This window comes from Dendrobates tinctorius, unplaced genomic scaffold, assembly GCF_039654945.1.
Source record: "Dendrobates tinctorius isolate UK_male_01 unplaced genomic scaffold, ASM3965494v1 ptg000015l, whole genome shotgun sequence".
Taxonomy (NCBI): Eukaryota; Metazoa; Chordata; class Amphibia; order Anura; family Dendrobatidae; genus Dendrobates; species Dendrobates tinctorius.
Genome location: NW_027361683.1, coordinates 41,146,656 through 41,171,441, shown reverse-complemented (window position 1 = coordinate 41,171,441; position 24,786 = coordinate 41,146,656). Strand labels below are relative to the sequence as shown.

General features: G+C 45.7%; 1 protein-coding gene across 2 annotated transcripts in view; it reads left to right on the top strand.

Moving 5' to 3' along the window:
- SYTL1 (synaptotagmin like 1) overlaps positions 1 to 24,786 on the top strand; it is a 308,605-nt gene that overhangs the window by 224,480 nt on the left and 59,339 nt on the right. For both annotated transcript variants that reach the window (XM_073563993.1, XM_073563991.1), the window contains exons 7-9: positions 4,510 to 4,589; positions 4,678 to 4,770; positions 21,858 to 22,024. In XM_073563993.1, coding sequence (XP_073420094.1) covers positions 4,510 to 4,589; positions 4,678 to 4,770; positions 21,858 to 22,024 — 340 coding nt within the window. The remainder of the gene's footprint in view (positions 1 to 4,509; positions 4,590 to 4,677; positions 4,771 to 21,857; positions 22,025 to 24,786) is intronic.

Below are 24,786 nucleotides of genomic sequence, written 5' to 3'. Positions count from 1 at the left end.
GGAAAGGTCACATGGTCAGGGTCTCCAGGATCACAGAGAGGATAGCTGGATCAGACTGTGCTGGAACATAGGAAAGATCACATGATCAGGGTCTCCAGGAACACAGAGAGGATTGCTGCAGGCAGAGCAGAAACGGCTGGTCACACAGCAACGGTGTGTAGCCATGAGGTAAAAATACACATGCGCACTGGCAATGGCAGGCAGCCATGAGATGAGGCACGAGTGCACACTGCTCCAGGCATCTTGCAGCCCAACAGTCATGAGGTGCGTGTGCACACTGCTTCCAGGGATCTTGCAGCATAAGACATAACGGGCATGATAGTTCAGTGCACGTGCACACTGCTCCAGGAGTCATGCGGCATACCAGACATGGCGGGCATGATAGTTCGGTGCGTGTGCACACTGCTCCAGGGGTCATGCGGCATACCAGACATGGCGGGCATGATAGTTCGGTGCGCGTGCACACTGCTCCAGGGTTCATGCGGCATAACAGACATGGCGGGCATGACACTTAGTTGGTGGAACCTACATACATATAGTGGCATACAATGAACATTAGTCACTGTCAAAAAATGACACTTGTATAGCCAGGGTGTATGCACAAGTACGAGAAGTACAAAATTGTTGAACAGAAGTGCTGCAATCTGCAATCCTATGTAGGATGGTAGTTGCTGTCCTGTTTGTATAGTAGATAGATTATATGACCTCGGGTTAATTACAGGGAATCTCCATCTACTAGTGTATTGCACTTACTTGTGTTGATGCAGCGTGCTGGTGACTAAAGTGGCGCCGTGGTCCATGCTCCTATTGTGGTGCTGAGTGCGAGCGATAGGGACGCCAGCACCTCGCGTGCTCTGGCCGGAAGTAGAGCGCCCCTAGGACCGTGGGATACTCCGCACGGGGTCGGTACTTAAAGGGGATGTGTCACAGCAGCAGTAACCCGGTCCGTGGCCCTGAGTGTCAATGTAATATAAGAACTGATGAGGAATAAAGTCTATGTGTAGATAAGTTTGTGACGCCACCTCTGGTGCTCTTCAACTTAGATGTTAGGCCGACGCTGCAGTGCAGACCGCTGGGGATGGTGGTGATGCAGCAGAGTTGGTTCAGCTTCCCACAGGTGAAGCTAGTCCCCAGGGCAGAGTGGTTGTAGATTAAAAGGTAGATGGTAGTTGTGGTAGATATTGGAGTGCAGTGCGGGACGGGCATGATAGAAAGGATTCAGGCCACACAGTAGATGCAGCTTCAAAAGCTTTACTCACAGTTCTCAAGAGCCGGCGATGCCCGCTTGATGCTGTGTCCTCCAGGTGACGGGTCCAGCAAACTCCGAGGTAGATGGAGAACACTCTTCCTGGACTCCCTTCAGTATATGCCTTTCCTAGCCGTCTCACTGTGCTGATTTCCTCCCTCCTGTCCAGCACCTTCACAAGCAGTGTTCCAAGCCAGAAAACTCGGATCTTGTCAGGAATAACCTCTAGGTCCCTGGATCCTATGTGTCTGCCTTTTCAGCAAATGATTGTGGATTTGGCTGCAGCACTTGCAATGCTCATAGCCTCTGGTTGACCTAGCTGAGTCCGTTGTTCACTCCACTAGTTTTAGGGCCAGTCCCTATACTGCGTCCTGATCCCACCTCCCGACGTTAGACGGCGTGGAACGAGCTCCACGGGCAGTATGGTCGCTGCGCCATGCCTCTAGGATCCCTTCCTTCTTTAGGGAGCTTACATCTGTCTGTTTTCTTCCCTGCAGCTCCTCCTGACAGGGAGCTGGTTTACACACGTCTTTCCACTTTCACTTCCTCCTCACGTCTCCTGATTAAACTCTCTTCTCCCACTCTCATTCTACTAGCTCCACCCACCTCCACACACTCTTTACTACCCAGGCAGGGTTGAGATCCTCCTCCTGTAGGGTACATCCAGATGCCCTGCTGCTATAGGGTGTGTGTTGGGTGCAGATGTCAGGTGTCTTCACCTTGCCTGGGGAGTGGGACACCACACCTCTGGGTGAGGTGCAGTATCTCTGTGGCGACTGGACTCCCCTGGGGCGCCACATGAGCAATGCTGAGGATGCGGCATGGAGGAGGGGGCGGAGCTAATGTGACATCACAAGTAGCAAGGACAGGTGCGCGAGAGAGACAAACTGCCAACGCGTTTCGAGGGGTATCTCCTTTCTTCGTCAGGGCTGTGTCCCTAGCAAGGATACCTATCCTTATATAGCGATCTGCTCCCTCACTGTAAACTTGGTCACGGACACCACCAGTCACTAATTTGAATGTCTGGGTGATGCTGAGGATTTGTTAGCTTCGTTTGCTTAGGACCCTTTATCTTTACTGTTGATTGTAATGAAGGCCACATTGTGCCACAATAGGGGTCAAAATGCTTCAAATATTTGAATAGCTGTGTTAATATTTATAATGTTAATTAAGCTGCAGACCCCCTTTATGACAATTATATAGTCCAGATTACTGCTGGTATGTATAAATAGATGCAAATATCTCTATTGTGTATACTTGCATATTAGTGTATGACTAATCAAATTAATAAGTTCATAAATGATTGAATTGATGAGTATGTTTGATTTAAAATATAAACTTTTATTAATATATTAGTTAAAATATATATATTTTGACCCTAAGTGAAGTCAGAAATTATATCAAACTCTATGTTAAAATCAAGGTATATTAAGATGTATGGATGTATAAAATGAAAAAATAAATACTGTATGTAAAAGTAGGGACATAAAGATAAGAATAAAAAGCTAAAATAAAAATTAAAAATAAAATTGTAAATATATTTGTTTAAAATTGTGCATACTCTAAAAGGATAATAATATGCACTCCATGCATATCTCCCTTTTATCCACTAAGCTATTAATTCAATACTCGATTAATAAGTGCATACATTAATATATTGATGCGCTACTTTTATCCTACAAATATATGTATGTATGTTAGACTATTTTCAACAATATTACTATAGATATAAGCCTTGATATCTGGGAGATACTGCATGAATTGAAGGGCAGTTAATTGTGGGAGGAAGAGCTAATTAAAACGCATATAACTCAATCTCTTGGTTTAGGCCGTTAGGGGCTAAACTATCAAGACTAAAAATCCATCTAGATTCTACTCTAGGCTTTCAAAAAGTCAGCCCCCTTGGGTTATGATGCACTACCTGGATGCCAAGGAAGGAAACCCCAGAACAAGATCGATTGTTTTTCCAGGAAATGACAGGACAGTGGGTGCCCTTTGAATCCCTTATTTATATTGTCAAGATGTTCCTTGATTCTGTCCGTCAGGCGCCTCTTTTAGTTCGACTAACATAAATTTTGTCACATGGGCACTTTAGGATATAGATGATCCCTGTGGTTTGACATGTAATATTGTTCTTAATATAGTACTGATTAGTTTTTGTTGGGTCCATAAAGCAGGTGGGGAGCTTTTTTGCAATTGATGTCCGTTTACAGCATGTACATTTCCGACATGGTACGAAGCCAGGTGTTTGTACTTTGGGACCAGTAAGCAATGTTTGATTCTTATTTGTCTTGTCACTGGGAATAACCATTTTTGTTGGTGCTAGTAAAAGGCCCAAATTCTGAGCTTTTGTATAAACAAACTTCAGATGTTTAGGTAACATGTCCCCAATACATTTGTCCCTCTGTAGTATCTATATATATATATATATATATATATATATATATATATATGAAACTGAATGTATGCATGTGTGTATCACCAACCAATCACAAGGCATCTTTCATTTCACCAGAGCTGTTCAAAAGAAGCTGAGCTGTGATTGGTTTCTATGAGCAACAGTTTTCCTTGCAACCAATCACTAAGCATCTCTCATTTCACCAGAGCTGGTTAAAAGTAGCTGAGCTGTGACTAGTTGCTATGAGCAAGTTTTGCCACTTGACAACATTGGCCATGTATGGCTCAGTCTGACCTGAAAAACATACTGATGTGTTTTTTTATTTAAATTGGTGCATAGGAAGTCAAATAGAAAATGCCACAATGGTCATAACTGTCAGTGATGTTGTATGTAAATTAGCTCTGCCCCTGCAAAAGGTTGTCTCTCTAGTGCCACCTACTGGAGGTTGTTTCACCCTTTTAGGAGCCTTTCCACCTTTGTATATTTAGCCAAACTAATGTCTTTTACAAAAATGAAAAACAGTCAATTGAAGATGAACATTGACTCATAGGATAGCTACTTCTAGTAGGTGACACAAGACCGCTTTCTCCATCGTGAAGGAAAGCTGCTTTGCACACCTTATTTTGCAAGGGAGCATCATATGACCTGCTACCTGCTAGAGCTTTCCACAATACCCTCTAGACCTGTTAGCATCATTGAAACATATCTGCTATGAAGCTGACAATTAAGATTAGGAACAGCCTCAATGTATTTAATCAGTCATATCTTAGATGTGTGGCTAACTTAAACCTTGCTTGGCAGTTAAGTACTAATAACTCATAATATCCTCTTTATTAATCTTACATAACTTTATTTTTACTCAAAGATGTTGTTCCTCTGCGTCGTCGCATACCTAGTGTTGGAGACCTGGGAATGGAAGAGATAGACTTATCGTCAACTGGAGAGGTAATATGACTAAAAAACTGAACATCAGGTATTCTTTAGTAGTAAGCATATGCTATATAATAGGTATCACTGTTTGATATCTTTTCAGGAAAACCATACTGAAAATGACTTGACTGTAGGGGAAAGTGGACATAGAAATCTAAACTACAGCCCATCTGTGCCAACTCTGGGCAATAAATCTGTAAGATGATGTCTTCACAATTTTTTAGTTTTTACTGTTTTCATTATTTTAAATTGCAGTAGTTTAAACAGACTGTGGGAGAGGGTACAACCAACGTATCAGTACAAGAATATAGCACTTTCAAACCATTACGTTGTTTTATTGCCTGCTATTTTCCAGTAATAAAAACAGACATACAAGGGTTATTTTGATCACAGTTATCATATTCTGGACATATGCCATACATTTCTGATATATTAGTGTCTCACCTACATGGAGTACTGTCTGTTGGCTGTTATCTCCAGGTGGAGTATAAGTGGAGAATTGGCCACACATATACATAAAAGTCTCCATTCTTATATATACAGGATTTATAGTAGCAGCCTTGCATGCTTATTAAAAGTTAAAACTATTTTTATTATCTTTTATGTTGAGCTAAACATTGCTTAAAGGCCCAATTTCTGATGACATTTCAGTTCAGCCTTGTGTTGATTCAAATCTCTTTCTGCTTAACATGTTCACTTGTATATACTCATCATAGCTATCATTCTCTTTGTAATAAGGCTAACCTTTTTGCCCTGAGATTTCAACACACATTTACAGCAAGGTGAAACAGGCCTTCTCAACTTTACCTTATATTTCACAGGTTTTATTGATTTTCTGTAATAAAGTGTAACATAAACAATACGAATACATTTTAACCAATATTGAAGAAGGAAAACATTTTTGTGGCAGAAAGATATTGCTTACAATTGACTTATTTTCACTCGATATAGAAATCCTAATATCTCAATTAGAAAGCATAACCAACAAAAGAAACTGCAGGAAAAATAAGTGCAAAATAGGGTCTTATCCGATGTACATTCAAGATCTGTATTTCAGATGGTGCTCAACTGATGCTCCTTTTCATTAAGGCATATAAATGCAATCGAATTCTTAGCTGCCGCAGATCCATGGGTCAGCAAGTGACCATGTTAGGAACAGTAAAATCGGAGATTTGTGGATGTAATCCGCGTTGCTGAATAATTAGGAGTCCAGATGTATTGAAGAGAGAGAATGTATATCAATACATGTGGTTATCTCCTGAGGAAGAAGTCATATAGACTTTGAAACGCGGAGAATAAACCACCATTCTTTATCTTCAATACGTCTGGACTCCTATTTATTCAGCAGCGCGGATTACATCCACAAATCTCCGATTTTACAATTAGAAAGCATAGCAGACACAAAACAAAATAATGCACTCATAGCAATCCAAATCCCGCTGTCCAAAAAAGGAGAGGATGGAGAGAGAGATAAGACTGTCGGTGCGCCTAATCTAAAAATATATGAATCAAAATACCTGATCCATGGATTGCAAATTTTGTCAAATTTCTCTTGTTTACCCAAGGGATTTCTAGAAAGTTTTTATTTTTTATTATTGAAGATCCACATATGTTTTCTTCTAACTATGGAAAACATTTGATGGGAGGGCTTCTTTAAGTCCTATAGCTTAAAGCACCCATATTTAGGGCATTGACCAATTTTATATTGTGTAAAACCAATAGAAGTCTTCTACTCATGGTTTTATTGACTACTGTTTGAAGGGGTAACAAAAAAATGGGCCTGGGAGGGAGAATGAAGTCACCCATTCCCAAAGGAAAAGTAGCTTGAGAAGACACAAGATCGCTCACACCAGCAATCCTCCAAGAGGCTCCAAGAAGAAACTAGTTGACATCTAGCATTTCCAACAGACAGAGGTAAATAGACCTATCACTAGCGTCTTGCTGAAGCGACTATAGGTATTTAAGCCTGCAGGAAGGGTGGGTTAATCAGCAGCAAACGGTGTAGCGCACTGCTAGGTCGTAGAGGGAGAAGGATATCACTCCACAGCAGACATTCAGAATGTGCCTGCAGGGCCAGGCTCAGTGACCTTCTACAGCCAGATCCAGAATGACAGTCTGTCACACCTGATACACCCGTGAAAGTATCCCCCTTCTACGAGTGGCCTCCAGACACTCAGGACCCAGTTTCTCAGGGTGAGAGGCATGGAATGAATGAACCAGTATAGGGGTATTAACCTCTGATGCAGAAACCCACATCCTCTCTTCTGGACCATAACCCCTCCAGTGCACAAAGCACTGCAGGGAACAACACTGAAGATGAGACTCAAGAATCATTGAAATCTGGAACTCCAAATTATCATCAACAATGACTGGGGGTGGTGAAAGGGGAGAGAACTCAAGAGGTTCAACATATTTCTGGAGCAGAAACTTGTGGAACACATTGTGGATCTTAAGAGCCTGAGGTAACCCAAGACAAAAAGCTGCAGGGTTAATGACAGCTGTTATTTTATAGGGGCCAATAAACCTAGGTCCCAGTTTCCAGGAAGGGATCAACCACATAAAGTCATGCATACTTAAGTCCTGACCTGGTGATTGTTTCCTGTGAGCCATACATTTGTACCTGTTTCCCATGATCTTCAAATTACCTTGAACCCCTGCCACATTAAAGAGAGCAACAAAGTAAAACATTCCTCCTCAGGGACTCTCAAAACCCATCCCCCACTAAAAGTACCAAACTGTGGATAGAAACCGTATGCACCAAGAATGGTGACTTGCTGGTAGATTCTTGGCGATGATCATTAATAGCAAACTCGGCCAATGGTAAGAAAAATGCCCAATCCTCCTGGTTTTCGAAGACAAACAGAGGTAAGTCTCTAAATTCTGAATAATGCACTCAGTCTGTCCATTCGAATGAGGATTGAAAGCAGAGGAAAAGGACAACACCCTAAGTTGAGAACAGAAAGCGTTTCAGAACTTAGAAAATAATTGGGAACCCAATCTGACACCACATTGGAGAGAACCCCATGAAGCTTCACTAGTAAGGAGCTGAACCGGACCATGGGTACCTGCATGCCTGGTCGGGAAATTAAGGTGCTGCATCCTATGTTTATCCATGATTCTAGTTTTGACGAGAATGCTCTTGTCAAAGAGGGGGGGAGGAGCTATGGAGAAGATTTACCTGTACTAAGCCCCCAGACTGAGGAACCCGAGCAAGGAGTCCCTAAAGTTTCCAATAACGACAAACAAAAGGACGAACTGTCTATTCAAACGTCTGCTAGCGGCAAAGCTAAAAAGAAGAAGACAAAGCCAAGTTCGTCCAAAGTAATTTTTTCTGCAGCTGTTGGAGATGAAGATGAGGATGGGAGTATCTTTGATCAACCTTACTGGAAGAAATTGGTGCCGGCGAGACAGGAGGAGTTGCAAGTTATGGGCAGCTGTAGATCCTCAGGTGAGCACCGTGGAGTACGATGAACCCTCGCCCGTGGAATGGCGAGCTTTAAGAGAGGGGGATTGCAAGGAGGTGAACCGAACTGTGGGTACCTGCATGCCTGGTCGGGAACTGAAGGGGCTGCATCCTCTGTTTCTGGGGGGAAGCCTGAGGGAGGCGGACCTTCCCCTGCTGCAGGGGGGAAGGCGAGGAGAGACTGAGTTTCCTGCTGACAAGAGGGGGTGGGGAGAGCCCAGAGAGAGCATGCTGACACAGAGGTATAAGGAAAAGCACGCGCTGCAGCAGGGGTTGGGGCCAAGTAAGTGAAGCACGCAGAGCAGAGGAGAGCGCGCCCTGCTTCCCCCTCCAGTGAGTGCTGGCCCTGTGACAGGCCGTGCTGCTTCTGCCTGGAATAGGAGCTGTGGTGCTGGGGGAATTATCTGTGCCAGCATTGCGGAGCTAAGCCAGGTGCCGTACACTAGGAGACAGTGAGTACTGCACCCTCTCTGCCTAAGAGTGACCGTATACTTAAGAGACCTGCTGATGACTGAGAAAGACCGACAGTACCCGGGGAGCGCCCTCTTTTTAAACATGGACCTGCCAGCCTCCGTGATTGGAGGAGACTCCCTTGACAAGTCTGAGACAGTCAAAATATTTTTTGTAATCATTGTAGGTAACTTTGTACTTTTCTGAATCATTTTTTTGTCCTAATTTAAAAAATGTATATAGTTTTTCTGTAGCACGTATAGTTTCCATGGAGCAGCATCGTTATTATAAGATACAGGAAATATACTGGTGACATTAAGAAAACAGTAATCTACATATCAGAAAAAAATGCTTCACGATAAAAAAACTGTTTTTATTGAACCAAAATAATTTCACATGCAAAATAGAAACCAAAATATGAGCAGAAATTAAAAGTTCTTGACATTATACTGTTGTTGATATGATTTTTCAGGGTTGTCCCTATATACAGTGGGTACAGAAAGTATTCAGACCCCTTTAAATTTTTCATTCTTTGTTTCATTGCCGCCATTTGGTAAATTAAAAAAGTTCATTTTTTTCTCATTAATGTACACTCTGCATCCCATCTTGACTGAAAAAAAACTGAAATGTAGAAATTTTTGCAGATTTATTAAAAAAGAAAAACTGAAATATCACATGGTCATAAGTATTCAGACCCTTTGCTCAGACACTCATATTTAAGTCACATGCTATCCATGGTCAGTGGGTCAGTGCAAACACATTAATGGGTCCGTGTAAACACGTACCGCACATGGATGGCGTCCGTGTGCCATCCGTATGCGTTCTAAAAGTCATAGGGTTAACATTGAAACAAATTGTTTCAATACACGGACAGCATATGGACAGCACATGGATAGCAAACGGATGCCACACGAACGTGACAAACTGATACACGGACACACAGACAAGGATATCTGCGGTAACGTTTTTTCCGGAACCAGAAATATCAGGACATATGAAACCGGTGTTATACATAATAAAAGAGGAAACTATGCAACTAAGGATGGTGTTATACAGAATTAGTGAGTACACTATATACTAAGGGACTGTGTTAGACATAATAAGAGATAATATCTTCATTCACCTCCCCCTGTTCCTAAGCCCATTATAAGTCCCCCTTCCTCCCATCCCAATCTCCCACACCCCTCATTGTCCTTTTTTCCATTCTACATGACGGCACCACGAGAGAGGGGATCCGCCCTACGAGGACAGGAAACCTTCAAGATAAAAAGGGCGGCTCCTCTCTCCGCATCAGTTGGTTTCCTGTCCTCGATGGGGAACCCTCAAGATGAAAACCTCTTGATGGAAGAAAGAAGAGGATGCCTGGGCCTGGGTCGGGTGATTACTGGCAGGCACCGGTCTGCTACACCCGTCACCAGGTACCGGTAGTCGCCTCGGGGGCCATATATTCCTATGCCCCCCCTGAGCGAGAGCATGGCCACAGCCGGGCATACCCAGGCGAACGGAGGCGAGGAGGTCCAGGGAGGCCACTGATAGTGTCCCTCCCTGTTGACATATAGTGGCCATGCAGCCCGGGAGGCACATCAGTGCCCGGGCAGAAAAGCTCCTCGGAGGCCACAGATTGTGTACCCTCCCTGTGAGCACCAGACACCGGACCCCGCAGCGGAGGTCGTTCCGCACATACCTGCGCCAGAGCAGGGAGATGGGGTCCACCATGCAGGTAAGAGGTGTCCGGGGGTCCCGAAATGCAGGCGCTCACTCGGCCGGGCCGCACCGGGAGGCGCGCGCACTGAGAGCGCGCATCATGGCCGACGAACCGGAAGTAGTGCGGCGACCCGGAAGTAGAGCGGCGCGCACGACACCACGGGGCCTGGGAGAAGCAGAAGGTGCGCACGGTCCCGGGAGGGGCACGGAGCACGCATGCGCGCGCACGCACGTCCACACAGAGGCGCGGCAGGTGCAAGACCAGTTGGTCTAAAAAAAAAAAAAAAAAGAGACTGCTCTCATTTGGCTCATGCTAAGCAGCTGGAAGCTGGGGGCTGCTATTTAAACCGGTAGTGGCTGGCGTCACTACACCATTACATGGTCAGGTGTGACTGCTCTCAGCACAGGATAGCAGCAGACATATACGGCAGGATGGAGAGCCCCTCGCCAGAGCATATACAACCACGCCAGGAAGCGAAGGAAAGGCGGTCAAGCTCACACGAAAAGAGCCAGACACGCCGCAGCAGCAGTGGAAGCCGCTCGGGCAGCGCACGGGCGGATCGTCAACGCAAGAAGGAGGGGTCCCTAGTCTCCTTAGGAGACAGTGAGAAGACCAGTCAGCCTCCAGATCCGGTGCCCGTTTTGTGAAAGCGTCCGAGTGGTGAGTGAACTACGAGAAAGTCCAGTACTCTAATGTCTGTTCTCTTTCTCTTGTCTCCTCTCTTCCCTCTCCTCCCTCTCTTACATACATTGGCGGGGTGGAGTATAGAAAGTCCCTAAGAAAAGTAGGGGAAAATCTAAGAATAAAGAATGTGCTTTATGCAAAAGTCCCGTAGGAACAGCCTGGAATAAAAAGTTATGCCAGGAGTGTATTAACAAAACAATAGCGGAGGAGACTCCCTCATTCTCGGATAGTCTGAGGTCCCTAATTCAAACAGAGGTTTGTAAGTCAGTAAGTGCATTACAATCTGCGGACGCAGATAGGAAAACTAGGGGTAGATCCAGCCCCTCAGGGGTCTCTCAAGAAGACTATACAGGATCAGAGGAGGACTCAGATAAAACGCACGATTCAGATAGTAGCTCAGATGGGGAAGATACGTTCCCAGTAGAATCTACGGATGAACTTATTAAAGCAATCAGATCTACCATGGGGCTGGTAGAGGAGCGAGCAAAAAAGACAGCCCAAGAACTCATGTTCAGTGGACTACAAAAGATAAAGCGTAAGACCTTCCCTATTAATGAGCAAATAGAAGAGCTCATAAAACGCGAATGGGAAAAACCAGAGAAAAAGTCCCAGATATTTAATTCTCTGAAGAGGAGGTATCCCTTTGAGGAAGTGGCATCCTCATCCTGGGATAGGGCTCCCAAAATCGATGTAGCAATATCAAAAGTCGCCAGGAAAACCTCCCTACCCTTTGAGGATCTGGGGTTTCTGAAAGAACCGCTGGACCGGAAGACTGACAATTGCCTTAAGACAGCCTGGGAAACCTCGGCTGGGGCGCTAAGACCGGCTATCTCAGCTACGTGTGTGGCTAGGTCTCTAAAGATATGGGTAGACAACTTGGAGGATCAACTAGAACGTGGAGTTCCCAGAGAGTCAATTCTGGAAGCATTACCGGCTATTAGAGCGGCGGCAGACTTTCTCGCAGAGGCTTCTGCAGACTCGGCCAGACTAGCAGCAAAGTCAGCAGCCTTAACCAATGTAGGACGGCGCGCAGTATGGCTAAAATGCTGGCCGGGGGACACTCAGGCAAAGATGAAACTGTGCTCTCTGCCATGTGAGGGAAATTTCTTGTTCGGACCTGCATTGGATGACGTATTGGAAAAAGCGGGTGATACAAAGAAAAATTTTCCAAAACAACCATTTCAAGTGTTTCGGCGCTCCTTTCAGAGGGGCCGAAAATTCAGAAAGCAACAATTCAGAGATCAAGACAAAAACAATTCTGACAGGCGATACAGAGGAGGGAGAGGCTTCTATTTCGGCAAGCCCTCCAGGGAAGCCAAAAAACCCTCCCAGTGACGGTCCTTCTAATGTGGGGGGAAGGCTCTCTCACTTCCTCCCAGCCTGGAAGAGAATCTCATCCAGCACCTGGATCCGACAGATAGTAGGGTCAGGTCTGGAATTAAAGTTCCACCATTGGCCACCACAAAAATTCATTCAGACTCCAGTGCAATCTTCTCAAGAAAGACAAGAGAGTCTGGAAGAGGAGGTATTGTCACTCATACAGAAACTCGTACTGGAAGAAGTTCCGGAAAAAGAAAAAAAGGAAGGCTTTTACTCCCCCCTATTTCTAATAAAGAAACCAGACAATTCCTGGAGGACAATTATAAATCTGAAAGGCCTCAACAGATATTTGATAGTCCCATCATTCAAGATGGAAACCATAAGATCTGCAGTGAAACTCCTCTTTCCTCGGTGTTACATGGCGGTCCTGGATCTCAAGGATGCTTACTATCATGTCCCGATCCGGCAGCAAGACCGCAAATATCTCAGGGTGGCAGTCCAGATAAAATCTCAGTGGCATCACTTTCAATACAGGGCTCTGCCCTTTGGGGTAGCAATAGCCCCCCGGGTCTTCACGAAATTAATTGCGGAGGTCTCGGCACATCTCAGGGAAAAAGATGCCCTGGTAATACCATATCTGGACGACTTCCTGATAGTGGGGAGAGATTTCTCTCACTGTCAGGAACAAGTCAAGATAGTGATGGAGACACTTCAGACTCTGGGTTGGCAGCTGAACCTCAAAAAATCCAAACTGGAACCAACTATGATCCAGAATTTTTTGGGCCTAACAATAGACTCGGTGATGCAGGAATGTCGCCTCCCAGAGGAAAAAGAAGAAAAAATCAAAAACCTAATCAGGACAACATTAAGAAAGCCAGTAATGACTCTGAGGAAAGCCATGTCAGTGTTGGGATCCCTAACTTCCTGCATACCAGCAATAAAATGGGCTCAGTTTCACACAAGGGAACTTCAGTGGTGTGTGTTACAAAACGATCTGAGGCTTCAGGGGCAGTTAGAGCAAAAGCTCACCATCCCGGACCCTGTACTCCAGTCACTCAGGTGGTGGTTACAGATAGAGTCCTCTCCAAGCTGAGTACCCTGGACATATACAGCCTCCAGAGTAGTCACGACAGATGCCAGCCCCTGGGGCTGGGGAGCCCATCTAGACACCCTATGGCTTCAAGATCCTTGGGCTCAGAACGAAAAAGATCTATCCTCAAACGAGTGGGAGCTGCTAGCCATCGAAAGGGCGCTGGAAGGTTTACTGACACACCTGACAGGACATCACGTGAAAGTCCTATCAGACAATTGTACAGCAGTAGCATATGTGAACCATCAGGGGGGCACCCGTTCTCGGTCATTAATGAAAATAGCGGGAAGAATACTGACTCTAGCGGAACGTCAGTTTCTCTCATTATCGGCCCTGCATATCCGAGGTGTGGACAACCTGAAGGCAGACTTTCTGAGCAGGAACCGGTTGAAGCAAGGCGAATGGTGCCTAAAAGAGTCCATTTTTCAACGGATTATGCTTATGTGGGGGAAACCCATAATAGATCTCTTCGCCTCAAAAACCAACAGAAAGGTTCAAAAGTTCTGCTCTCTAAGTCCAGCAGACATGCCACTGGCGGTAGACGCCTTCAGGATAAAATGGACATCAGGTCTCCTGTACGCCTTCCCCCCGATATGCCTCATTCCGTTAGTCCTGAAGAAGATCAGGGAGGACCGAGCCAGAGTAATTATGATAGCTCCCTTTTGGCCAAAAAGGCCGTGGTTCTACTGGCTAAGAGTGATGTCGGTGACGGACCCATGGGTACTCCCAGAGGACCACGGCCTCCTAACACAGGGTCCCTTCAATCACCCTCCGAACTCCAGGTTGCATTTGACAGCCTGGAATTTGAAAGGTCACTGTTAGAGAAAAAAGGGTTTTCACAAAGGTTAATTTCCACCCTAATCAGTAGCAGAAAGCCAGTGACTACAAAAATATACGGGAGAATATGGAGAAAATTTTTGTCCACCTCAGGCCCAATACGGGAGGGAGAAGTACCGGTGAGGGCAGTGCTAGAGTTTCTGCAAAGGGGTTTAGACTTGGGCTTAGCTGTCAGCACCCTCAAAGTACACGTTTCAGCCCTGGCAGCATTATTCAACTACGACCTAGCAAATGATAGATGGGTGGCCAGGTTTATCCGGGCCTGTACTAGGGCTAACTCTGTCCCATCTCCTAAACCTCCTCCCTGGGATCTAAACTTAGTCCTATCATCTCTAACAGAAAGTCCATTTGAACCACTAGACATGACATCAGATAAAGTGTTAACTTTAAAAACAGCCTTATTAGTGGCACTTACATCGGCACGTAGGGTGGGGGACTTACACGCACTGTCAGCAGACCCGCCATACACTCAGGTTATGGACGATAGAGTTGTCTTAAGATTAGACCCAGCATACCTCCCTAAGGTAGTGTCGAAATTCCACAGAGCTCAGGAAGTAGTCTTGCCATCCTTTTGTCCTAACCCCGGTAACAAGAAGGAGGAGAGGCTACATTGCTTAGATGTTAGGAGATGTATCCTACAATATTTAGAGATGACAAAACCCTGGAGGAAATAGAGGGCCCTATTTGTTTCATACCAGGGGGCAAGGAAGGGCCTTAAAGCCTCTAAGCAAACTATAGCTAGATGGGTGAGAGAGGCCATCATACTAGCATATGGTAGTGCAGGCAGGGCTGTTCCAGAGGGCCCAAAAGCCCATTCCACGAGGGCCATGGCAACGTCCTGGGCGGAGAGAGCGGACGCCTCCATCGACCAAATCTGTAAGGCGGCCGCTTGGTCCTCTCCGTCTACCTTTTTCAAACATTATAGATTAGACCTATCTGCTACCTCTGATCTCACATTCGGGAGAAGAGTATTACAGGCAGTGATCCCCCCTAAAAGAGAATACAAATCTCTGTAACTCTCTCGTGGTGCCGTCATGTAGAATGGAGAAACACGGGTATTACATACCTGGTAATGTGTTTTTTCATGAGACATGACGGCACCCTTATATTCCCGCCCTATCACGTCATTAGTTGGGTGTTTCGTTAGTATTATACACTCCCTTGGTGTTGGAAATTTAACAGTATTAAAGTTGTATTATTTATGTGTACACTAACCTGCGGAGTTCCTCTCGTGCTCTGTAAAACAACTGATGCGGAGAGAGGAGCCGCCCTTTTTATCTTGAAGGTTTCCTGTCCTTGTAGGGCGGATCCCCTCTCTCGTGGTGCCGTCATGTCTCATGAAAAAACACATTACCAGGTATGTAATACCCGTGTTTCCCCCGCATCCCATTATTGTCCTCTCCCTCACTACATCATTGCCCATTCCACCACCTCCGTCTTTTCCTCCTCCCCCACCACCCTCATTATTGCCCTTTCCACAACCACCATCATTGTCCTTTCCACCACCACCTCCTTCATTGCTTTCTCCTCCACCACCTCCATCATTGCCCTCTTCCCCACCACACCCATCATTGTCTTTTCCACTACCACCATCATTACCTTCTCCCCACCACAATCATTGCTTTCTCCTCCACCCCATCATTGCCCTTTCCACCACCTCCATCATTTCCTCCTCCCCCACCATCCCCATCATTGCCCTTTCCACCACCACCATCATTGCATTCTCCCCCACCACCCCCATGATTGCCTTCTTCCCCACCACTCCCATCAATGTCTTTCTCCCTCACCTCCATCATTGCATTCTCCTTATCCCCATCATTGCCCTTGCCACCACCTCCATCATTTCCTCCTCCCCCACCATCCCCATCCTTGCCCATTCCACCACTTCCATCATTTCCTCCTCCCCCACCATCCCCATTATTTCCCTCTCCATCACCCCATCATTGCCTTCTCCCCATTACCCCCATCATTGCCCTCTCCTTCACCTCTCTGCACATTCCCCAGCAGCGCTATGCATGCACGCACACACACACACCACCACTCATCTCTACACACACACAACACATACTGTATATGCAACAAAACCCACACACAGCACCTCTCACCTCTCCACACACTCTCCCACTGCTGAAGCAACACTGTCCTGGCAGCTTCCTCTCTCTGGCACAGCCACGCTGAATGATGACTTCATCCAGCTGCGCTGTGTCAGAGACAGGAAGCACGGGCAGGGAGCAGGACGGATCCCTGCAGCTCCACTCCACAGCTATTTTCTCTTGTAGGCAGCGGAGCTGCAGGAATCACTCCCTGCCTGCCGCACATGAGGGCAATCTGGCCAGAGGCCCCCCGGAGCCTCGGGGCCGGATAAACAGGTCAGCTTGCCCTCATTATTAGCCACCCTGCAGGGGCCCCCCTCCACCTCTGGGCCCCGGTGCAGCTGCACAGGCTGCACATGCGGTATGTCCGCCCATGACCTGAAGCATAGATGTTTCTCTGTCCCCAATCACTACAAACATAATGCTCTACTGTATTTCTACTGTCCCATAAACACAAGAAGCAACAATATTTTGTGAAACCTCCTTGCATTCCATTAGCAGACCAATCACTTTCAATTCTCCATAGATATTCCATTGATGATGCTTATACTGTATAGCATGCAAAACAACTGACAGATTTTCATAAGTTTTCTTTAGATGACATGAGTGAGCAACAAGGATTGATAATTTCATATTTCCATTGTGAAGCAACACTGCTTTCAAGCTTCTCTGGGATGAGTCAATAAACAATCGCCAATCTGCAGCAAAGTACTCTTGATTCAGTTCTTCAAAGAGGCCATTCACATTGTTACAGTACACTATTGGTCCATCAACTGTGAAAATTTGAGTTAAAGTGTTACTTCTGTTTCGGTAATAGCACACTTTGACATCATCATGAAGAAGATTCTTCTGTTTCAACCTAGATGCAAAAAGTTCAGCTTTATCTCTTGACAATGAAAGATCTCTGAAGAGATCACTTAATTCATGTTGAGTAAAGCGTTCTGGCTGCTCCCTAGCCACTATCCTCATATTCAACCAGTCACAAAGACCATTTCAACAACTTGAGCATATCACATGAGGGGCCCAGCTTTTGTCTTGATCACCAAGTGGACACGTAAAGTACATCTGGTACGTATTTTTAATATCATGAGTGATTGAACGTACTTGGCCTTTTCGTGTAAAAGAACCACACACATAGCAGAATCTGTTTGGATGATGAATGCACTGTTGGGGCATTTTTCTCCTTTAAATCAGATCAAACAGTAGAGTAAGTTCAGTTCGATGGTGGTGACAACCGCAAAAAAAATACAATGAGACGACTGACTATATGTAGATATTCCCCCACAGATGACAGAGGCAGTTTGTATTTAGAACTGATTTTACTGGAGGTAATCTGATAGATAACTACAGTTGTGAGGTAAATGGGTTAGCCTATTCCTTACAGATGAACATTTGCAGACAGGAAGATTCTCAGTGTGACATTGGCTGCTTTCAGGTTCTCTCTGTGGAGAACCTCACTCAGTTACACCTCAGTGGCTGAGCTGTTTTCTTTCCTCTGAGGTGACTTTCCCTCCCAGAAATGCATTGAAAATCCTCTCACAATGGCTGCTGTCCGCTGCCTTCCCTTCTATCGCCCTGTGTCAGAGTCTCACACACCCAGTCCTTGCTGCCATCACCATCCTTTTCTTACTGCCTCATAAGAGTTAGCCCCTCCCCATAACATGTGACTTTCCAAGAAACAGTCATTGGTTGACTGCACTGTCAATACGCCTTCCCATAAAACTCACTAAAACCTTTACTGATGTTGTCTCTTTAAGTCTGTAAGACAATTCACAATTAAATAAGACAAGCAAAGAAATGAGAATAACATAGGAAAAAACACATATATTGAAAATGCAGAAATAACGTAATAACAAAAATACTTCTCTCAGAAATGTTATGGGATAGAGCAAAACTAAGCATATTTTTGGAATTAGCACATCAAACTCCATAACAGACATATTACCTTTGCTGATGATTTTTTTGTGTTGACCAGTGAAATGTTTATTTAGCTTTCTTTAGCTTAACCATGCCACTGGCCAGCACTACCAATCTTAACAAGATTACTGCCCCCTCCATACGCAGGAAGCTGTGAGGCAGGGTAGTGGTGCACTCTTGAAAATTGATCATGAGAAAATTTAATCTACAAAAATGAACTTGCATAAACAATCCACAACATTAAAATGGAAAAGTCAGATTTCTGGAAATCGCACAACAGATAGACATGTTAATAACATGGATATAGACATGTTAATAATGTGCAAATGATAAAAAAAAAAAATGCTCAAAACATCTTATTTATTCTGAAGTCTGTTCTGACACACTAAATACACATGGGCATGCAAATCATCAAGATCTACTGCAGGCACATCTTTTTGCAATTACCTCCTAGATGTGCTCAATGTGAGACAAGTCCGGAAATGTTGTGTGGCGCCCCTGAGGCTCAGTCGCCACAGAGGTACTGCACCTCCTCCTGAGGTGTGGTGCCCCACCATCCAGGTAAGTTGGAGGCTCCTGACCACGCTCCAACACCTGCATCCCACACAACACGGTAGTTCAGCAAAGCTGCATTGCGGCTCCCTGCTTGGAGTGTAGCAGAGCACCTTTGGTGGCTCCCTGCTTGGAATACGAAACGTGCTGGGAGGCAGGTGGCGTTAGAATACATAAATGAGCGGAAAGGTCAGTCAGTCAATCAGTGAGTGAGAGGGAGTCACTCGGTGAGGAGTGAGGAAAGAAGATCCCTGGGAGAGAGGGATGGAGGAAGGAGGTGCTGCAGCAGATCTCAGTGACCTGGGTCTGCTGGCACGGGAACGGAAAGAAGGAGAAGGACATTGAACTGAAACCTGATCTTCCATAAGAAGCAAGGACTAGTACGGAACGTAGGAGTAAAAGGGAACAGAGGACGTGGGTTAGAGGAAGAACCCTGCCTAAAAGTTCTAAGCGCAAGGCCGGGGCCCGGTCCCGAGATTGTATGAATACTAATGGTCCTACAGCAGACACCGGTGGAGTAGTGGGCTGTAAATGCACTACTCCCATCTAAGACTTGGGGGCACAACAGCAACCTTGATAGTGAGCCGGGACTCAGGAGTAAGGAGTCCCCAAAGCAGGCTACAGCTGTCTGCCGTACAAGTAGAGTTCTTGGGAACATCTGTCAGGAGGCACTCCAGTGTAACTCAGTACTGGGAGTACTTAACTTCACACTTAAAGGCGCTATAAGAGGAGACGTTCAGAAAGGCACATGTTGGTGGAGCGTTGGAAGGGAGCATTCCATCTGGCCTGGAGATTGATTGAGTCCCTGACCCGGAAGACACAGCACGGAGGACACAGACTGTGAGTAAAGCTTTGGAACTACAAGCCTTGTGTCCTCCATTGATTCTTGCGCCAACACACCCAGCACCGCTACATCTGGGTACCAGCTTCTACACCGCTTCTGCCTCTCCTCTACCCTGCCCTGGGGCTACAGCTCCACCTGTGGGGAGCTTCACCATCTTGGCTGCAACACACCACCAGCCCCAGAGGATCTGCTCGCAGCGTCGGCTCAACATCTCACTTGCCGAACACCGCAGGTGGCGTCACAAACTATTCCATTAATTACATTCCACCATTCAAACTTCCCCTATTAATTGGGCGCTAAGGGCCACGGACTGGGTCACCGCTGCTGTGACACATCCCGCCGACACCGGCCCGGTACCAAGTACCCCACGGCCCTGGGAGGGCGACCCAACTTGGTGTCACGGACAGGATGGCGAGACCCGATGCCATCGGGTTCTGTGTGCCTAAGACTTAAAGTTTTTGAAGATATGCCGAAGACCCAATTTAATAGACTGTAAAATGAACATTAAAAATGGCCACTGGCACAGTGAAGAAGGGCGTGACAACATGGGAGGTCCTAAGAAAAGACCGCGAACTGTCCTGGGCCTCCCCTGCCTGAGCTACTATGCAACGGCAACATGGCCCACCCCCCGAGGGGTTCGTATACTGGCTTGGTATGGAGGAGCTGGAAGAAGACGCCGCCCCAAGAAGGAGGAGCGGAAGCCAGTGGCGGGAAAAGAGCCAAGACAGGAAGAAGAACGCCAGAACGCCATCTTGGAAGGAGAAGGAAGGAGGCCTGCGGAGCGTGAGGAGGTTATGCTGGACCTCCCCAGCGCCATGGCTGAAGGCTCCAACCCAGTGTCCGAGATGAACCGCCAGCAGCTGGAGGACGAAATAGCCCAGCTGACATGCCGCCTGTAACTGAGGCAGGAAGCGCTATGGACCTTAAAGCTGCAGCGCGCCCAGGAGGGGCCTACACCTGCGGTACCCGCACTACCAGTACCTGCCGCTGCTGCACCGGAATCTTTCCAGGCAGACCTTGTGGAGCCTGCAACCGCTGCCATACCACCGGTAGCGTATAGTGTTCCCTCTCTGCCGCTACCACCAGAGGAGTTGTACACGGCTCTGGGAGCCGAAGCGGAGGAAGAGAAGCCCCCGTCCGGACCTGATGCAGCCGCGCAGGTCCCTTCAGAGACCCCTGTAGACCTGGAGCCGCCATTAGGCAGCACGGTGGCTCAGTGGTTAGCGTTGCAGCCTTGCAGCGCTGGGGTCCTGGGTTCGAATCCCACCAAGGACAACATCTGCAAGGAGTTTGTATGTTCTCCCCGTGTTTGCGTGGGTTTCCTCCAGTACTCCGGTTTCCTCCCACACTCCAAAGATATACTGATAGGGAATTTAGATTGTGAGCCCCATTGGGGACAGTGATGAAAATGTGTGCAAACTGTAAAGCGCTGCGGAATATGTTAGCGCTATAAAAAAATAAAGATTATTATTATTATTTGCTCCACCGCCATCCCCGGCATCCCGGCACACTTAAAGGCGCTATAAGAGGAGACGTTCAGAAAGGCACATGCGTTGGAAGGGAGCATTCCATCTGGCCTGGAGGTTGATTGAGTCCCTGACATGGAGGACACAGCACGGAGCAGGCACCTGTATGTGTACTACAGACTGTGAGTAAAGCTTTGGAACTACAAGCCTGGTGTCCTCCATTGATTCTTGCGCCAACACACCCAGCACCGCTACATCTGGGTAACAGCTTCTACACTGCTTGTGCCTCTCCTCTACCCCTACATCTACACTGCCCTGGGGCTACAGCTCCACCTGTGGGGAGCTTCACCATCTTGGCTGCAACACACCACCAGCCCCAGAGGATCTGCAAGCAGCGTCGGCTCAACATCTCACTTGCCGAACACCACAGGTGGCGTCACAAACTATTCCATTAATTACATTCCACCATTCAAACTTCCCCTATTAATTAGGCGCCCAGGGCCACGGACCGGGTCACTGCTGCTGTGACACATCCCGCCGACACCGGCCCGGTACCGAGTACCCCACGGCCCTGGGAGGGCGACCCAGTTGCAAGTAATGGTAGCACGTTTAGGCCATGCAGGCGCTCACAGTAGCACAAGCATCATGTAGCCTGGTGTGCTGAAAAACGACTCCTTGAGAAATGTCCATACCACCAGTTCCACAACCAAATCAATATGTCATTGAGCTGTTAGTAATGTTTTTGAAGCTTCTGCTTCTGATAGTTTAACATATAACACGTTTTTTTGGTTATTGTGGTTTTGAAATCTTTGAATATACCCAAGTTTTTATTATGTCTTGAATGCCATGTTTCCTTTTACAGCTTTCTGGCAGCATGATGAGTCTGTTCAGTGCAGGAGATTTCCGGTCTCTAGAAGTTCACGGCTGGATCCAGTTCTCTATTCAGTATGATTCACCTAAAAAGGAGCTGAGGGTCCTGGTTATACAATGCAGGGATCTGACACCAGCACATAGCCAGTCATCTAATCCGTAAGTGGGGTAAATGCAAAGGGGAGACACATTTGGGGATATGCCTCTGACAGCTTAAAGTACCAATCCAGCATTTTTTTTTTCTTTAACCCCCTGGAGTGAAATCACGAATTTCACTCGGTTATCAAGGTTTTGTCCCTTGGACAATTTTGAGTGCTCCAGATAGATTTTTTTCATCCTGATTTCAGAAATGACTTCAGATTTTTCCTATCGTAAGGTTTTTGAGAAATGATACGAAACATTATAATATTCTGTTATTATTCTAAAAACTGTATGAACTTTTTCTGAAACAGTATATTTTGAATTTTCCACTGAAATAACATAAATCGCTGATCTACACATATGCAAGCACTTATGGGAATTCCGCGCAGGTGCAGTGAATCATTCGGCTGACCGTGTACAGAGTATACCGCATCTCCTGGACAGGGGAGGAATAAAAAAGACAATACTGACATACTTAGAGCATGGCTGAATGGACCTTCAATGCCGTTCGCTGTCCCAATGATATGGAGAGAGAGATCATGTAACAGATTGCTACTTCTGCCTTACAAATCTAACAGGGTATTCAGCAAAGAACAGGAAATCAATTGAAAATCCTAATCTTCCTTCAGCCAAAAGACCAGTGCCACACGATGAAAGTCTTCGTATTCCAAAGTTGCCCAAAGTATGGACAATGGAGGATGACGAAGATGAACTAACAATGTCAGTGGAAAATGAAACTGCTGCAGACCCAGACTTTGAGCCTTCTACATCTAATCCACATCTGTTCAGTCAAGGTGATCTGAGTGAGCCAAATATTTGAAATTGTCAAAGAGACAGGCAGAATTATTGGGATCAATGCTACAAGAACGGAACCTCTTATTACCAGTAACAAGAGTTTCTGTTTTCCGCAGTCGTCAAGAAGACCTTAATCAATTTTTCAACCATGTCGACAGTTTAACCTTTTGCAACGATGTGTTGGGGTTGTTTGGTGCTCTTGGATGCGAACATGACCTGAAGGAATGGCGACAGTTCATTGACTTGTCAGTTTTATGTCTGAAGACTGTTTTACTACACAACGGAAATATCTATCCTTCTATACCTATTGGAGATGCTGCACACATGAAAGAAACGTATGAGAATATGGAGTTACTGTTGACCAACATTAATTATAGAAATTATAACTGGAACATATGGGGTGATCTAAAAGTTGTTGCACTTCTTCTTGGACTTCAGCTTGGATATACCAAGTATTGTTGTATTATTTGTGAGTGGGACAGTCATGCACAAGAAATGCACTATTTCAGAAAGGACTGGCCACTCCGCGTAAACCTGGTTGCTGGACAGAAGAATGTTAAACATAATCCTCTTGTTGATTCAGCAAAGATATTTATCCCTCTTTGCATATTATACTTGGGCTTATGAAGAATTTTGTTAAAGCAATGAACAAAGAATCGGAAGCCTTTTCTTACTTGCGACAGAAATTTCCAAGAATAAGTGATGCAGATTAACCCCTTCATGATCGGAGCTTTTTTTGAGTTTTCGTTTCCGTTTTTCGCTCCCCTTCTTTCCAGAGCCATAACTTTTTTATTTTTCCGTCAATATGGCTATATGAGGGCTTATTTTTTACGGGACAAGTTGTACTTTTGAACGACATCATTGGTTTTAGCATGTCGTGTACTCAAAAACGGAAAAAAAATTCCAAGTGCGGTGAAATTGCAAAAAAAAAAAAGTGCAATCCCACACCTGTTTTTTGCTTGGCTTTTTTGCTAGGTTAACTAAATGCTACAACTAACCTGCCACTATGATTCTCCAGGTCATTACAAGTACATAGACACCAAACATGTCTATGTTCTCTTTTATCTAAGTGGTGAAAAAAATTCCAAAGTTTGCTACAAAAAAAAAAAAGCACAATTTTCTGAGACCCGTAGCGTTTTCATTTTTCGTGATCTGGGGTCAGGTGAGAGCTTATTTTTTGCAGGCCGAGGTGATGTTTTTAATTATACCATTTTTGTGCAGATACGTTCTTTTGATCGCCCGTTATTGCATTTTAATGCAATGTCGCGGCAACCAAAAAAACCCATAATTCTGGCATTCTTAATTTTTTTCTCGCTACGCGGTTTAGCGATCGGGTTAATGCTTTTTTTTATTGATAGATTGGGAAATTCTGAACTCGGTGATACCTTATATTTGTATGTTTGATTTTTTTTAATTGTTTTATTTTGATTGGGGTGAAAGGGGGGTGATTTGAACTTTTATTTTTATTTCATTTTTTTTTTTCATTTTTAAACTTTTTTTTTTCACTTTTGGCATGCTTCAATATCCTCCATAGGAGGCTAGAAGCATCCACAACTCTGTCGGCTCTGCTACATATGGGTGATGAGCAGATCGCCCATATGTAGCAGATTTACTGCATTTCTTTGAGCGCCGGCAACAACCATAGAGGTCTCTATGAGACCTCTGGTTGTTAAGGCAACTCATCGCCGACCCCCGATCATGTGACGGGGTCGGCGATGAGGTCACTTTCGGTCCGTTGGACGGAAGCGCTAGTTAAATGCCCGCTGTCAGCGCTTGATGGCGAGATTTAACTAGCTAATAGGCGCGGGCGGATGGCGATTCCGCCCGCGCCTATTGCGGGCACATCAGCTGTTCATAACAGCTGACATGTTGCGGCTTTGAGGCGGGCTCACCACCGGAGCCCATCTCAAAGCAGGGGTCTGACTGCTGACGTACTATCCCGTTAGCAGTCAGAAAAGGGGTTAAAGATGGTATTTTTATTGGCC